Source organism: Myripristis murdjan, chromosome 21, assembly GCF_902150065.1.
Source record: "Myripristis murdjan chromosome 21, fMyrMur1.1, whole genome shotgun sequence".
NCBI classification, from domain to species: Eukaryota; Metazoa; Chordata; class Actinopteri; order Holocentriformes; family Holocentridae; genus Myripristis; species Myripristis murdjan.
In genome coordinates this window covers 22,694,496-22,712,588 of record NC_044000.1, presented here as the reverse complement: position 1 = coordinate 22,712,588, position 18,093 = coordinate 22,694,496, and the positions used below count along the sequence as shown (strand labels likewise).

The window sequence follows — 18,093 nt, the reverse complement described above, 5'->3', positions numbered from 1 at the left end:
GTGTGTCGCAGAGACCGTGTTGCATTGATTGGCTGGATTGTTGCTCCAAAACAAATGCCTTAAGTGAACGGTACTCCATCACGACGGGATGGAGTACCGCTTTGAGTGCAAGAGCCATGAACTGACTGATGTCTGTGGAGACCGTGCACACTATTCATACTATACTATACTATACTATACTATTTATACTATACTATATTTATAAACGCTGAAGTGAAGCATAAATTGGCTTTTACAGTTTTCTTCTTCTTCTTCTGGACTGGAGTTTGAATCTTCAGTTCCTTAGTTACTGCCGGTAACGTTAATTGTTAATGTAAATTTCTGAGGACATGCATATTGAATCAGTTCCAAATGAATGCAGGACGGGCAGAGGAGCCCTTTTGTGTACGTGTGCCCATAGTTAACAAGAAGTATAAATTTGCCTTATATTGTAATTGTTGTGGTGGTGTAGGAGGCTTGTCAAGGTCTCCAAGTCCTTCCTTAAATGTGTACTTGAATTGCGCCCGGTGTTCATGTTTGAAATCACTGAAAACTTGAAAAAGGCCAAATCAAAGAGATGCCGGATTTCACCAGCTATTGTATGCGCTCAGGAACACAATTGGTTTTGTTTTCCCTTTTCTCTTGGCTTTTCTCTCCTTATAAACAATAGATTTTACTGTATAAAAGCGTAGGATTGCCAGCATCCATGTAAACCCCCGTTCCTGCTCTGTAAATGATCTCCTAAAATGGATGCCTAGGAGCAGAATGTAAACAACACAGTGTGATAAACAGCGACTCAGGAGATTCAGTTTGACAAATCATGTCATACGAGTGTTCAGTGGCTGAAAGAAACATTTGCCACAACACCATCTGGCTTATACACTTAGTTCATACGGTTTTTTGTTTCCATAGGACTAGGAGTCTGCTTTTAGACACAAGCTGAAGTGCAACCAGAGGATCATTTAGTGTAGTTACAGAGGCAGATCCCATTCCACTAACCCAGGCAGGTCCTGTTTATTTCTCCAGAGTGCTCCCTTGGCTAGTTTCTCCGTGCAGCCTGCCATACATCACTACACATGGAGTGAAATTGTATAGCAACTAGAATTGTATAGCAACTGGCAAACTCTGACTTGAGCTACCTACATGAGAGGGGGTTGTTGTTAAAAGCAACTTCTCCTCTGCTTCATTCTCTCGTCCTTCCCCCCTTGACTGTGTCCCCGTTTATACCACCATATAATTTGCACCACCCATCAGACCCAAATGGACGAGTTAGGATTAGAATCAACATCGAAATCATCTGCGACCGGCACTTAAGCTGAATTTAGTTGACCTGGAGGCAGCGGCGGTGTGTTTGTATGCTCAAATGACAACATAATGATAATCGTGTGCGACGCTTGCCGTGTGAGCACAATGAGACATTTTATGCTTTCAGCTAACACTGAGAATAATACCGTCTCTAGCGAGATGCGCTTTGAACAATCAATGCAAACAGCGAGGAAAACGAACAATCTGACCAAGCGTTCTGACATTTCTTGTTTGATTGAAAAAATATGACCTGGATCCCAGACTGAACTAACCTCACTATGGAATATCAGGGTGTCTTAAATTCAATTGTATAAATGTTTGGCCTTGCAAGTCGTAAAATAGTTTTCTAATTTGAATTGATAAGGTGTTATTTACACTTTATCTGACAGATAACAGATAACATTTATATAGCGCTTCACAGTGAAGGGGGGGGACTCACCTGCTGAACCTTAATACTGCCTTTATACTTGCTAGTTGTTCCTACCTGTTAGAGAAATGCCTACTGTCGACTAACTCAGCTCACTTTACACTCAGCTGACATTCTCCACAGACATAGTTGGGGAAATCTGCCTTCCATGCCTATGCCCCACGTGCCTGGAATGAGCTGCAAAGCCTTCTTAATTTAGATTCCCTACCTACAATTCATATTTTTAAAAGTCTGTTAAATTCTGTCCTCACAGAACAATGTCATTGTCTAATATAGGCCACTTACAACATGCTGTTGATTTTTTTGTTTTTTTCTCTGCTTAGTGCTGGTGATCCTAGTCCTGGTTTAGCCTGTATTGTCTTGTTAGCCTTTGTCTTTGTGTAATGGTACCCCTCTGTGTGTCTTCGTGTGATTGGTGTCCTTCTGTGTTTGAAACTTTTTTTATGCTGCCATTTTGACCAGGACTCCCTGGAAGAAGAGACATTGTGTCTCAATGGGACCCTCCTGGTAAAATAAAGGGTAAATAAATAAAATAAATAAATAAATTCGTTCATATAGAGAAAAATCCTAGAAATCCTTGCACTTGCCTGTGTTTTACTACTTGTTTACTTACTTGTGACACTTATTTGAATAAGGGATAATTTGTCCAAAATTGGGTTTTTGGACAAATTAGTTTGCTTGTTTGTCTTACTGTGATCTCAAAAATGATTAAATTCAAACACACTGATACTTGCAGACACGTTGCATAAACAGTGAACCCGGGATAGTGGAGGAAACTGTCACTTTGAACCATGTTAGCATTTTAATTGATCCATAACTCTTATGTAATGATCACTTAAGTGTCAGCCAACTTTACATATGGTGGACTCATGAAGTCCTCTTATTCTTCTCTCACTACTGTACTGGAAAGTCCTTAACTGGCTTGTCTCATATTGGTCGGGCTCTATCTCGCTAGAGAGAGAGAGAGATGGAGAGAGAGAGAGAGGAATATTCTTTCCTCAGAGATTGGGTATTTTGTCATCCCTCCTCTCTCATTCCTCCTCTCTTGGGTGATGAAAAGCTGGCTTGAAGGATCATGGCAAACACCTAAATGAAAGTTTTTCATTGTAGCTTGTCTAACGGTGAACCGAAGCCATTCCTCTTCATTGCCTGTGCGCGTGTGCACGTCTGCACCTGTTGGCGTGTGTGTGTGCGCACGTGGATGGTCATCACACTCTCGAGTCATTTGTATCAAATCACTGTCGCTCCTCTGCAGCGCTGAGGAATCCATCAAGCCCTGCACTCCCTCTAGACGCTCGCCGGCTTTTCACACTGTTGATTTGTTTTTATTTTTCCTCTTTTCGTTGCCCTGTAGAAAGTGGAGCAGTTACACTTGAGCGGGCAGCTTTAATACAGCACCAGAGTAATCAAGCAGGCGCGGCGCACACACACACACACACACACACACACACACACACACACACACACACACACACACACACACACACACACACACACACACTCAGGCATGCACGCAAAACCCTGTACAGAGCTCAGCCCAGGCGAAATAGGTCAAACGGGTTGTATCTTGGCAATGGATTGGCCAGCGGGGGCCTCAGAAATGACACCAACACCCACACACACGTCCACACACACATACCAGCTTATTTCTCCTCAGCCTGTCCGGAGGTCTGTCTCATGAATAGGTCAGGCCTCTGAAGGGATGAGAGAGAAAAGCCAGCCAGAGAATGAGCACAATCCATCATGTGCCATCGCCTACCCCCTGCCCTCCTCCTCGTCCATTCTCCTTCCATCTCCCTTATGCCTCCCGTCTTCTCTGCATGAGTCTGTTACCTGAAGACTGTGCCCACCCACTCCCTCGCGATGTTACACCACACCCGCCTGCAAACCCACGTCATTTTTAGCTGTTCCTGCTCTTGTCTGCAATACCATTGAAACAAGCCCACCATCAGCCCGCAGTCTGCCCTGCATTATATTATATATTATATATTTTGTATAGCCTCGACTTGAATGAAGAAATGCAGCTCATCATAAGCTCAAAATGAGATTTGTCACATCCTTAAACATTTTTGGTCTTTAAGCAATTGTCTGCATGTCTAAAAGATGTCCCGGGCATGCCAGGCTATATAGGCTTAAAGTGCACATGGTGGACCCGGCAGACCCGAGGCCAATCTGTACTCTACCCACAAAATATCCCAACAAACCTTCCCCTGCTTGTTTTTGACAGTTTTGTATTCCCTGTGCTTTTAGTCTATTTTCAGTCAAGCTGCCATGATCCTGCATGCTGCAGTCGCCTCACTCCCTGCTGCCTGTACAGGTCACATAACAAGCAAACAGGCTGTTGGTGTCGACGTGGGGCAAGCCTAGCTGCTTCAGGCAGTCAGGGCAATTTCCAGCTCATGACTGCCCCGCGACCAGCTCATGTCAAGTCTGCAAAAAAATGTGTGCATTAGAGTGTGCCTGCACGTGCCTGCCACCGGTCATAAACAAAATACCCACGCTGCCCAATATCTGAGGGTTATGCAGGTAGACCTGCCCCGTGCAGACCTCGACCTCCGTCTCTGTCTTTCTCCATAACTCCCTCCTCTATCCCTTCTTTCTTTTTGCTCTCCCTCTCTCACCCACAGCTCTGTTTCATCTCTCCAACCCCTCTCTTCTCCCTTCTCTCACATCTTTCTCAGGTGGCATAAAAGGTACAGAACTGCACTTTTTCGTTAGATCCTGATATCTCGTCCCAACTGTCTGGAAACCCTCAGGCTTCACACATTGGAGTACACACACACACACACACACACACTCATACACTCACACATACAGCACTCTGTGTGATTTAGCTGTGGTAGCAAGGCCTCCTCCCAGTGCAGGCTGTGACTCCCAGCAGGAGGAACAGGGACCACTACAGAGATCACATCTGTTTTTCTCCTCCTCCCTCTTTGACTCTGTTGACTCTGTAGCTTCCTCCCTCATTTTCTACTTATTTCAGTCATTTCTTTATTTTTCTCCCTCTCTCTCCCTCTCTCTGGTTCATACTTTCTGTTCCCTTCCCTCACTAGATATTATTCCCTCCTCTCTTTCCCCTTCTTCCCTCCCATTTTATCTTAATCCCATTTTCTTTTTCACTTTGTACTCTTTGCTCCTAAGAGCTTGGGTCAGTGGTTCTCGAGTTGGGTCCAGGGATCATTTGTGAACTCGTGGTAAATAATGAGAGACCAGTAAACTTTGACCTCCACTCAGTGGTAGTGATAAAGCACGCTTCTACAACAGAAACAAATATCAGCTCTATTTTCTAAAACATGGAAAATATATTATACCCTCCCCACCCCAGAAGACCCCACCTTTATCTAACGTTCATCAGTCTGATAGCATGTACTGTCATGTACCATTTGAATTTACCTCAGATTTATTGCTCCCCACTGCCGGAGATTTGGCATGAGATTACAGATTGTGCTCCATCCATTTGTCCATGTGTCACATGTAATGTCTGCCCCTCTGCCAGCCTGTTTGGATGAAACTTGGGGGATGGTGGATTTTGACACTGGGGTCTGGCATTGTGTATGTAAACCCGACTGACTCATCCCAGCGCCGCCAACAGGACTCAAAATTTTACCTTTAATATCTCATACACCATTGGGTCAAATTTAATGAACCTTTGGGTCGTAATGCATCCTTACATTGATATCTGTTATCCACAATATGAATCTGATTGGTCCACCGTAGCGCCTCCAGCAGGCCAAAAAGTCCCCAAGTGTCAGGCAGTATTTCAGCCACCAGACATCCCATATACCAAGAAGGGTGATTTGCACTGTTTGAGGAGACATCATGATCACTGTTGACTAGTTTCAGCCTAAGAAGGTGGACAAAATCTTTGAAGCAAAGTGACTCAGCTGAGTTTGCATGTTTTGTTTTTTTTTATTATTATTATTGGATCACTCACTTCCTCACTTGTTATGTGTGTTTATGCAGTATGTGCTCTCTATGTAAACCATTCAGTGTTTGATTGTGATTTATTAACCAAATTTATGAATTGTCCTTAACTTGTGACACATTTTAGTCCACCGACACCTTTAATAACACGTCAGATTGTTTTTCACTCTCGCAGATGAGAGCACATCAGTCATAAAGAACTTGTTCACCTCCACAGCGCAGCGGCAGAGATCGATTTAGTTTCATTCTATAACATCTGTACATTGGCCTGCTTTTTATTTAGGCGGTGTTGACATTTCGGCGGTGCAGCAGTGGCAATAGTGTTTTTCTGAGCGGGAGAGGGAGACTGCGGCGATAGAAATGAAGCTGCTGCCACAGTTTAATATGTTAATGGGAAACCCTGCAATTTTTTTTCACCTAATCCTGTGGTCTTATCTCTTCCTTCCTCCTCAGTCCTCTCATTCTCTGGTTATTCACTCTCTCGTCCTTAACACACTGATCTCAGGATCAGTAGCATCCTGTGGATACACAGGCACACACACACACGCACACAACTCAAAAGTCAAAGAGTGGATTCTGTGCTGCAGTTTTTCCTCTGCTCAGTAGGACAGTGGTGATTTGCTTCTCGTGGATAAAGCATCTTTTCTAATCTTCAGCAGTGGTTATAGTGACGGAAATTAGCAGCAGGCTCACCGGATGACATTAAATGTGGCGGGCAGCGAGGCCCTTAAGGTAGCCACTTATCCCGGCTTTACTAGCATTAGCATCACTTTAGAGCTAGCCCGCGCCTTGTGTTTGTCCTTAGAGGATTAGCTTAATGTTAGCTCTGAGACTTGCAGCAGCAGAAGTGGCTCATGGCTTCAACTCAGGGCTTAATTAAATGTCAGTGCATACATAGCAAAACAATACAGTAACTTATCAGCATGGCTCCTGGGCGAGCATGTGTGTGTGTGTGTCTGTATGTGTGTGTGCAATCCCATGAAGAGCCCTCCCATCACATCTTTGTAGAGACATCTGCTTAGTCCCATCTCGTCAACATTACTGTCCATAAATCAACTATCGCAGCCAAGGGAATGCTGCACTGGAAACGTGCAATACCCAGCTGCCATATACCTCTGCGTGCTTATGTTTGCACAGCGCGGCTATTCCAGCCGCTCGTATGCAGTATTGCGGAGTAGGATATTAAAAGTTAATGTAGTTAAGAGTGCTCGGTAATGCATTTTCAGTGAATGAGTTTGAGCGTGTGCATAAAGCAGAAAGGTTATGTATATGATATATATCTCTATTTGGCCTCAAACTACGAAGCCTCCACTCCCAGAATAGCAGCTGCCAAGAGGAAGGAAAAGGAACTTCCTTGTGGAACGGATGGATGGATGGATGGATAGATGACTAGAGGGACAGATGAAGGGAAGACAGTGGAGTCAGCCAGCGAGAGACGACTGGGGTGGAAGGAACATGGCCTGAAACTCCCAAGTAAATATACTCAGAAAAGTGAGAGGAATAGGTTGGTCTTGGTTTGGGCTAGATCACTGACCGGCCACGGCCCCAGACCACAAGGGGTCCTCAATCACCAGAGGCCCCGATTGTTCATTGTCTGGTCAATTTATGGTTTTGTGTCAATCTTAAATGCAGTAACGTGATGTCACTGAGCCCCAAGACATTCTTTGTTAAATTGTGTCTTCAGTCTTTTCAAAATTTGGGGCCTTCTATCAGTACAGTATGTGGGCCACATGAGGGTATGGTCGGACACCTCAACACCAAATGTGAAAAATAATAATAGTAATAATAAAACTTTATTTGTATAGCACCTTTCATACAAGCATTGCAGCTCAAAGTGCTTCACAATAAAAAGAACATTTGAAAACATTAAAATAAAACACTAAAAACATTACAATAAAACATTAAATAAAGGCAAATAGGAAAAAATTGTCCCATCACAGATGCCGACATCTGAATTACTTGGACAACTTCAGGCTAGCGACAGCTCTAAACTCTCCAAGCTCTTTTTTATTTTATGTGAAGCACCGAGAAAACAATATTTCATTTATACTGGAAATATTTGCATGAATGAATATAGAAAATATACAAGCCACCTAGGAGTAATTTTAAGATTGCATCCAAGAAGAGTCAAGAAGAGTCCTTTGCAATTTTGTGTTATTTTTTCCACACATTGTAGAAAGAAGCAACAGAAAGACACAGTTTCTTCATTTTTTAGGGGCTATTTTGTTATTTAGTTGTTGACTCCTCTGTAGTTCTGTTAATGATGTTCTGTTAATCATGTTCATCATTTTACTCATGTGAGTGTGATTGAGGGGCTACATGAATTTTGTGCCCCAGGGCCCCTACGGCCCTATAAATTGGCCCTGGTCTTGGTGATGAGGATGAGAAATAGACAAGAGATGGAAGAAGGACGAGTGGGGCGAGCATCCGGAGGGAACGAAGCGCCATCGTGTTAAATTTAGCGGAAAACATGCACACGTATGTGCACACAGTTTTGATGCACTTGTCATCGTTGATCATAGCTGCCTGTTGTGCCAGTGTTGCGTGCTGCTGCTGCTGGTCACTCCATCGAATGTTTCTTTGTGACCAGCATAACAAACAGCCGTCCAGCCTGCTATCTAGGACAGAGATGCCCATACATTATACAGTTAGAAGACTTCTCAGAGGAGTTTATACCCTTCGTCCAAGCTCCATCCATCCTGCTTAATATGACAGAACAATTCACCATTTGCATTACAGGGAGAGTGCCAGAATATTGATTTGTCCAAGCAATTTTTTTGTTGTTGTCCCCATGCACATCCCTCTTGTCAAAACTCTCGCTCCAACAAATAATATCCAGCTATCGTCTCTCCTCCTTCAATGCTTTTTCCTCAGAAAAGAAACAGCACAGTCTTTTTTCTTTCTTTTCTTTTTTTTTTTTGATGAAGTTGGACTATAGGGATGTGTGTTTCTCTTTTCTGCTGTGGCTAGCTGTCTCTGTCTTCTCTCACCAGAGATGCCTCTAAACAGCCAGCTCCCATTGTTCTTTTCAGCTTCATTAACCCCCTCCATTAACCCTCCTGTTCATTAGGAACTAATTAAAGTGGTTGATGCTTATTGCCAGGCGGCAGTAAGAAGATCTAAAATAATGAGATGGTTACAAACAAACATCACCAGAACCAGAAGAAAAGACCTGTTGCCATTTCACATATAAGACCCACTGCCGATGAGTCATCACCACGCTGTTTGTTTGCGTGTCAGGCTCCAGGAGTGTGACCTCAACGCTGCGCTGTGCATTTTACATTATCTCCTCTGTGAACGGCAAGAGCTAAGCCACAGAAAGCCCTGAGGCAGGCAGGATCTCAGCAGTGTCAAGGTGTTGAGCTAGGACAGCTGCACGATTCAACTACTTAGACTGGGTTAAAAACCCGCAGGCATTTCTGAGGAAACATACACTGCGGTGTAAAGGTTTCCCGCAGCTTACAGAACCTTGTCACTTGGGCGACAGTGAATGTATGTGAAACTCTACTAAATAATGAAGGTGCTCGCCTGTTTCTGTGACATTATGACCACCATTAGTGCAATAAAGAGGTGGAATGTGACAAGATTGCTTATACTATCAAGAAGAGACACTGGGCTTCATAAAAACAAATGTCAGGGGGGTAAAAGAGCGTACATGAGATTTCTTGGAAGTGTGGAGAAGTAAGGGGCCTTCAAAAGTTTGAATTTATCACCTATCAGGTACAGGCTTTAGGATGCTAACAGTCACAGAAATCTGTACAAAAAGTCAAAACAAAAGTGTATCTAATGCGGTTTGTTTCCTTGGTTTATAAAACAGGGACAGTGACTGGCAGTGACCTGATTAGTCACTGACTGATTAGATCTGATGGTCGGGGTTCCTTATGGATTTTATGGGATTGTTAAATGCACTACAAATTGTTTGATTTTGTGTGGTGATCCTTGATGACCGTATTTGTGTTTATTTTTGGGTGCATTTTTATTTCACTGTCATCTTGCCTCGTATTGCATCGTGCAGTGTAAAAGAAATGCTTATTATAAAGAACAATTATCCTTTTTCTAAGCTGTGGAATGATTAAACCTGCAGTATTGCATTTCCCAAACATTGTCAGCATGCATCTTTGCCCAAAATCTTGAAACCCAACCATGAAGCCAAATGTCTGCAAAGGCAATGGAAATTCGAGATGGAATGTGCTGAAAAAATGTGATCTTCTTGCAGCTTTATGATAATGTAAACCCAACCCCCGCCCCTTCTTTCTCTCTCTCTCTCTCTCTCTGTATGATTTCAGATCTGAAGAGGGAGGCCAGTATCTGCCACATGCTGAAGCACCCCCACATCGTGGAGCTGCTGGAGACATACAGCTCAGACGGGATGCTCTACATGGTCTTTGAGTTGTAAGTCTTGAACCACACATGGATTGAACTTAACATCAATGAATAATAAAAAAAAAACGCAAGCCTTGTCAGGGGCCTCACACCAGCGACACATCAGAGGAGGGAAAAGATAATATATGTTGTAGGAGGATGTATCAGCAGGAGAGTGTGAAGATGTGTTGATATGCGGAAGGGGAATATGACTCGATAGCAAAGAGGAGGACGACGGGGCATAAGTGGGCGGTTGCGGCGATAGTGTCAGAGAGAAAGAGAACCCTGCAGTGGTTTCATATTCAGCGCTGATACGAGAAAGCTTGTTAACTGAGGAATGAGAATGAAGCAGGGATGGGAGGGTGGGGGGGTTTAGAAACAAGAAAGGGGGTAGAGGCTGTTGTGAGAGCAGTGCTGTATATGAAGGGGCAGAGATGAGATTACGATTTCACACTCGCTGCTACCTCCAGCTCTTCTCCAAGCTGCGCCCTCCCCCGGCCCCTCCCACACCCTGCCATATCGTTGCCTCTCCTCTTCTTGCAGAACTAATTCCTTTATCATTTAATTCTGTTATCGCTGATCAGGCAAGTCCCAGGGTTTTTGCACATAGTTCTATCATACGCCTCGGTGCCAGGGAAAAAACTTTCAAGGAAATGCAAACAAGCTCAATTTTGAGGGATTTTCATGGTTTCGGAGCACATGCACATGTTGAAGTGCCTGTTTATAGCGCACGCACACACACAACTGCTCACTCGGGGACGGGAGTAGATTTGAGACGGGCTTGGAGCTGTGTAGTCCTTTGAGAGCAGCATAGACATCTGAGTAAACATGGTAGATAAATGCAGACAGCTTCATATGGCTGCCTGTCCCCAGGCCTACCTCCCAGCTAACCAAACAGCCAAGAATGGGATGAAGGAGCAATGAAGGGAGGGAGTGTAGGAGAGACAGACAGTGGGTAGATGATGAGAGCAGCGAATTTGGATGTGCTGTGGCCAAATCCCACATAACGATCCAATTTAATTGGTGTAGAAGCACAACGGCGGCACAGAGTAAGTTTGGATAATTGGGGGAAGGATAGGGACAGAGCAATTATGAGAAGCTGAGTCGATGGTAGGTAAATGACTGGGTTGGATTTGTGTGGGGGCACGCACATGTGTCTGTGTGCCGATGTGCTTGTGCACTCGGTGTATATTTGTGTAAGGGAGCTAACTAAGCAGGATTGCGGCAGTGTGGTAAGGCCTAATAGCCATATCTTCAAAGTCTGTTCCCAGCAGTCTGTATTGATTGCGAGGTGCACTGCAGCTCTGTGCATTGAGACGCACTGTCACCCCTGGCTAGAACCTGGGTGTAACTGGGCTGAGAAGCTGTCATTGTTAGACTCATATCTTTACTGCAAATTACTCCGTAGGGCTTTTTCAATGCGAAAGCGTTAAACCTCACCGTTAGAGCAGCGCTCACTCCTCCTGAAGATTCAATTAATATGGCAGAGCTGCGTTATTGTGCACAAATATTTTCATCTCTCTGAAGGATTTTCATATCCCTCTGGAAAGACATATTTGCACAGGGGTTTGGAGACTTAAAGTATTTGAGTGTGTGCAGTAACACGTAAGCATGCTCTCACACAGACACGGTGTTGATTAATGGATTTTATTCGGAAAAATTTATTTTAAAAAAATGGTGGCGGTTTATTCATGAATTCATTCAAGGGAAGCAAAATCCAGTAAAATTGCAAACAACAGGACCATAAACACATATCAGTGTTGGACCAAGCAACAACTGTACAATTTTCAGTGCAGTACAACAAACACATTAAAAACTCGAGACACATTTAAGAGCCACTTATGGAGGTACAATGGAGGTACAGTTATTCAGTCATGTCTCATAACCCAGATCAGTATAAAAAAAATGACAAAAACAACACATTTTTAAAGGCAGGCTACATTTTGGGAACACTTCTCAACCATTCATCATGGATTTAAACCTGTTTGCATTTATTATTTACAGGTTTATTTGGCAGCTTGTTTGATTGAATAGCCGCAGATTCCAAAATTGATTTCTTACCTGTGCTACCTGGAACAAAATCAGTAGAGCTCCCTCTAGTGGAACATGTATGGGTATCTGTGACACATTAAAACACTCCCTAAATCATCTCAGGCTCTTCAAAAGGGAGCGTCATCTTCAAATCAATAACTTAAATAACTTATTGGCGGAAAAAAAAGCATGATATTTGGGAAACATGGGCAAATAAAGTCAGCTGCCTTCTTTAAAAACCTAGCAGGAATATTCTCAGCACCACTTGTTTCAGAGACGTCTAGCTCATTAAGTTTCATCAGTAGAGTCGTTTCTGTTTCTCTCAAAGGGAAAAAGGCATCAGCTTTTAGTCCTTGATAGAGATAGAACTGGTGAACATTTCCATAAAAAAACTGCTTTCGGTAGGGAACTTATCAACTAGCAATTGAGGAGAAATAGCTGTTGTTTCCCCAACCCACAGAAACAAATCATAATTACAGCTTCTTCTCTCCTGAGCCGTGCCTCCCAATTCGCCTCCACGACCAATCACCAACCAGCACAGTGCTGAAGTTTTAATAAGAGTGACCTTTCCTTCCTACCTAGACACGGAGCGCTGACCTTTACGCCACACTGACCCTCTCTGTCTCCTCTCCTCTCTTTCCCCCGTCTCTCTCCTCCCTTCAATCTGTCTCTGTCTCTATTAGTATGGATGGAGCAGACCTGTGTTTTGAGATTGTGAAGAGGGCAGATGCTGGCTTTGTCTACAGTGAAGCAGTGGCCAGGTGAGACTTTAGCATTTCTTCTTCTTCCTCAATGGAACAGTTCACTCAAAACACACCAAAAAAAAAATATACATTTTTACCTTCACACCGTCAGTACCATTACTCTTAAGTAAAAGGACAATTTTGCCAATTCTTAGCCAGATAGTTTCTGTGTGATTTAGCAAGGTTTTCCATGTCTCTCCTCACCTCAATACACTGCACCTATTCAATTGTGGAACTCAAACTGTCAAAAATATACATGTGATGGGTTTTTTTTCTTTGTATTTTGGGTGAACTGTACTTTTAAGACTCTACAGTGTGTTGTTTGTATTTTTTAGTCAGTACTGATGCATTTTTTTTTCACATTCAGAACTCATTACTTTATACTAGCACATACAAACTTTCAGATGGACGCCTAGTGCACCGTTTGCAGTGTTGTTAGTGTCCTATTTTGCTGTGACACAGCAGTAACAATGCTCTCTGTCTTTTCCTTAGTCACTACATGAGACAGATCCTTGAGGCGCTACGCTATTGCCATGACAACAATGTCATCCACCGAGATGTCAAGGTATTTCTGACTAACAGTTTAGCTTCTTTTTTCACTGGGAGCTCCCTAAGCCGAGGCGGCAGGGTAATATTGTCTACCGGGGCAGATGCAGTTCAGGCAGTATTACCAATTCAGAAAATAACTGCGCTCTGCCAAGACGTTATCATTAAAAGTGTTCTCCTGTAGAATTGCTTCATAAAGTTGTTTTCAGTGCTCTGTGACCTTAAGTTTGACATTTTCCAGAAAACACTGAAAGAGCAATCGGTCAGCTCTCCAGCTCGGCTGTTTTGATTACTCTTTGATTACTCTGTTCTTCTGATGACTGTGTAGAGTCCAAAAACAATTAAATCGCTGTTAAATTTTGTGGTGGCCCCTGCCCTGGTAACTCATTGATTGAAGGACTCTTGTGCTGCCAGTGTTGTGGGGAGAGAGAGAGAGAGAGAGAGAGAGAGAGAGCGAGTGGCGGAGCTAGAGAACGAGAGGATGATGGGTTTGTTTTGTCTCTAATCCACCATTTAATATAGGCCTTTATCAGCCTGCAGCATCATCATCAAAGTTGTCCAATCCTGTTTTTATCAATTACGTCATTATGCTCATTACATTTCATTCACTGATCTGGAGGTTGCTCATGCATTTAACTCATTACATCTCGCCTATTGCAACTCCCTCTACACATGTTTTTCCCAAAAGGCTCTCCATCGACCTCAACTCATACAAAAAGCTCTTAACTGGATCTAAAAATGTGAACATACCACAGCTATTTTAGCCTCTTTACATTGGCTATCCATGACTTTTAGAGTCTATTTTAAAATCTTTTTATTGTTTTAATCACTTTTAAGGCCCTGTCTTGTTTGGTGCCTCCTTGTATGTCAAAGCTGGACTCCCTTATGACCAAATGTGCTGCTAGAGATCCTCGGGAAAAACTCTGTTAATCATTCCAAAGTCACAGTGACGTGCTGAATCTGTGCCCCATTTTAATTTTCCCTCAGTGTCTTTATATACTCTGTGTCTTTCCAGTCCTCCATACTCTAGTGTGTGTGTGTGTGTGTGTTGTACTGGACTACATTGTATTGAGAGGTGTTTCTGTTTTTTGTCCTCCCTATTTATATACATGAGGGGGACAGAATAGAAAGTAAATAGAAAGTAGAAACAGCTCTCAATTAAAATGCAATCCAATACAACAGCAGCACTAACTATGAGCTCAATGCCAAACATAGAAGTGAATGAACACCTCTATTACTGTGACAAAAAGAAAACCTGAGCATTATAGGCAGCAGAACAGTAAACTTTATGGCACAACGGTTGGATTGGATTCTATTAGACTGTGCAGGTGGACCTAATAAAGTGGCCACTGAGTGTATATACAGCACTTTTTTTTTAAAGTGCTATATACTGCACATAAAGTTATTATCATCGTCATTATTATTATTTTATTATCAGTATTATAGTGCGGATCAGTGCCAAATCAACGAGCAAACCTCTCCAGTGTAACCCTGGTCTCAGTTAAACTTAAGTGGACCTAATGCAGGTTTGATTCATGAGAAATGCCATGTGAAGTCTGCTGTTACTTTCAAAGACGTGAATGACAGCATGCTAACAACCCGCTGTGTGTTACATAGGTTAGCGCCAACAGAAAATGGCTGATTGACAGCTGACCTACCGCTTCACAGTGTGAACCTCAGCTGTCAAATCCAGAACACACATATCTGATCTTGTTTCTGTCACAGCCTTTTATATATATATAATCCCTAGCGTTGTCCTTCCCTTCAGTGTTTTATCCTCATATTGTCTTTGTCTGTCCGTAATTGAGAATATTAGTGTGAGTGTGCTTGCATGCAAACTTGTGCTTCTGGTATGTGTGTCCACTTCAGTCTGCAAGTAGCACTCATATAACGAGCACAGCCAGCCTGGTTTTTCCGAAAAACTCGAATAAGGCTTTGCATCCAGAGTGGTGCCTTTTGTCTCCTCCATCTCGCTCTCAGCATTCGCAAACAAGCAAGGCAAAACACAATTCCCTTGGCAGCTTCCCCAGCTGTGAGTTTAATGGTTTTTATATGATATTCACGGAGCTCAATTGCAGTGCTCCCTTTTATATGTATTTTATTGCCTTTTCCCAGAGACTCATAATGCATATTATACGTTCACCGTCAGCTCCCAGCTTGTGGACGACTATCTCTCTCCAGTGTCGGGCTCGAGTATCACTCATCTCAGCCTATAGACTCCTATCTTTCTGTCTTCATTCGGCTGCTCTCTCCTATACTCGATCCCTGGCTGCAGCACGAGCTAAGACTTAAACTCGCGTTGTCTTCATGTGAGTGATAGCCAGCCAGTCAGTTCAGTGGCAGGAAAAGGATGGAGTAAGGTGCTTATGTGTGTGTTACAGTGCATCGCCTGGTAGCTCATTCGTTGTCCATTCCCCCTCTGTACAGCTTTTGTCCTATTTCCCCTTTAAAAGTATTGCTTCTACCTATGAGCTGCCACCTCTGCAATGTTCTGTTTAATTTACGCTCGCGCCGAGCAGATTTTCATTCTGTCCATGGTCAGTTTGTGCTATGCTGTCACCACAGCAGCCTTGCTACGTCAACCAATTACTCCCATGTGGGCAGTATGTTCAATTAAGTACGCTTAGCTGGCATTGTGTCAACCCCAGTGATATTGTAGTAAGTCAGAAGTCACACTACATGGCATCAGCCAGACTCGTGATTTTACCTGTTTTATCAGCTCTCATGGGGCGTCTGTATGTGAGGTTTAGTGGACATTTCCTTCTGTTTTCCTTAAAGGAACAGATCACCCAAAACACATACAAGATATTTTCAAAATATATTTTCCGACATACCCCTTTTGCAGTCTATCTGTTCAGGTAGTTTCTGTGTGATTTGGTGAGGTTTTCAGTCTGCTGCAACCTTCCCTGTCTCCCATCCAGGCCCATTTCATTGAAGTTGGATGGGTATTTGTTGGTGGAGCTCAAAAATATATATGACGAAGTCAACAACAGCAACTGTTACCTGGCGTAATCCAAAGCCCTTTGGCAAGAGACTTTTGTCGGGAACTTCCTGCTGAAGAAAACTGGCAACTGTGTCTGTCCACCCCCAGCGAATATGAATTAGAGGTGGATAGATACTCTGTTTCATGGCAGGAAATAGTACAGAATCCTCCAACTGAATTTTCACATGTAAATTTTTGACGAGGAAACCTCGCCAAATTGCATAGAAAATATCTGTAGATGGCTACAGGTCGCTTTTGGGGGGAAATGTCCAAGTATCTTTTTTGTATTTTAAGCGAACTGTTCATTAGTTAAACACACATACAGTACAGGCCAAAAGTTTGGACACACCTTCTTATTCAATGCGTTTTCTTTATTTTCATGACTATTTACATTGTAGATTCTCACTGAAGGAATCAAAACTATGAATGAACACATGTGGAGTTATGTACTTAACAAAAAAAGGTGAAATAACTGAAAACATGTTTTATATTCTAGTTTCTTCAAAATAGCCACCCTTTGCTCTGATTACTGCTTTGCACACTCTTGGCATTCTCTCGATGAGCTTCAAGAGGTAGTCACCTGAAATGGTTTTCACTTCACAGGTGTGCCTTATCAGGGTTGATTAGTGGAATTTCTTGCTTTATCAATGGGGTTGGGACCATCAGTTGTGTTGTGCAGAAGTCAGGTTACTACACAGCCGACAGCCCTATTGGACAACTGTTAAAATTCATATTATGGCAAGATCCAATCAGCTAACTAAAGAAAAACGAGTGGCCATCATTACTTTAAGAAATGAAGGTCAGTCAGTCCGGAAAATTGCAAAAACTTTAAATGTGTTCCCAAGTGGAGTCACAAAAACCATCAAGCGCTACAACGAAACTGGCACACATGAGGACCGACCCAGGAAAGGAAGACCAAGAGTCACCTTTGCTTCTGAGGACAAGTTCATCTGAGTCACCAGCCTCAGAAATGGCAAGTTAACAGCAGCTCAGATCAGAGACCAGATAAATGCTAGCAGCAGACCCATCTCTAGAACAACTGTTAAGAGGAGACTGAGCGAATCAGGCCTTCATGGTCAAATAGCTGCTAGGAAACCACTGCTAAGGAGAGGCAACAAGCACAAGAGATTTGTTTGGGCCAAGAAACACAAGGAATGGACATTAGACCAGTGGAAATCTGTGCTTTGGTCTGATGAGTCCAAATTTGAGATCTTTGGTTCCAACCGCCGTGTCTTTGTGAGACGCAGAAAAGGTGAACGGATGGATTCCACATGCCTGGTTCCCACTGTGAAGCATGGAGGAGGAGGTGTGATGGTGTGGGGGTGTTTTGCTGGTGACACTGTTGGGGATTTATTCAAAATTGAAGGCACACTGAACCAGCATGGCTACCACAGCGTCCTGCAGCGACATGCCATCCCATCCGGTTTGCGTTTAGTTGGACGATCATTTATTTTCCAACAGGACAATGACCCCAAACACACCTCCAGGCTGTGTAAGGGCTATTTGACCAAGAAGGAGAGTGATGGAGTGCTGCGGCAGATGACCTGGCCTCCACAGTCACCGGACCTGAACCCAATCGAGATGGTTTGGGGTGAGCTGGACCGCAGAGTAAAGGCAAAGGGGCCAACAAGTGCTAAACACCTCTGGGAACTCCTTCAAGACTGTTGGAAAACCATTTCAGGTGACTACCTCTTGAAGCTCATCAAGAGAATGCCAAGAGTGTGCAAAGCAGTAATCAGAGCAAAGGGTGGCTATTTTGAAGAAACTAGAATATAAAACATGTTTTCAGTTAT

The 18,093-nt window shown here is 43.2% G+C and overlaps 1 protein-coding gene across 22 annotated transcripts in view; it reads left to right on the top strand.

The window, feature by feature from the left end:
* caska (calcium/calmodulin-dependent serine protein kinase a) overlaps positions 1 to 18,093 on the top strand; it is a 132,303-nt gene that overhangs the window by 57,787 nt on the left and 56,423 nt on the right. For all 22 annotated transcript variants that reach the window (XM_030080635.1, XM_030080647.1, XM_030080640.1 and 19 more), the window contains exons 3-5: positions 9,922 to 10,027; positions 12,712 to 12,789; positions 13,264 to 13,336. In XM_030080635.1, coding sequence (XP_029936495.1) covers positions 9,922 to 10,027; positions 12,712 to 12,789; positions 13,264 to 13,336 — 257 coding nt within the window. The remainder of the gene's footprint in view (positions 1 to 9,921; positions 10,028 to 12,711; positions 12,790 to 13,263; positions 13,337 to 18,093) is intronic.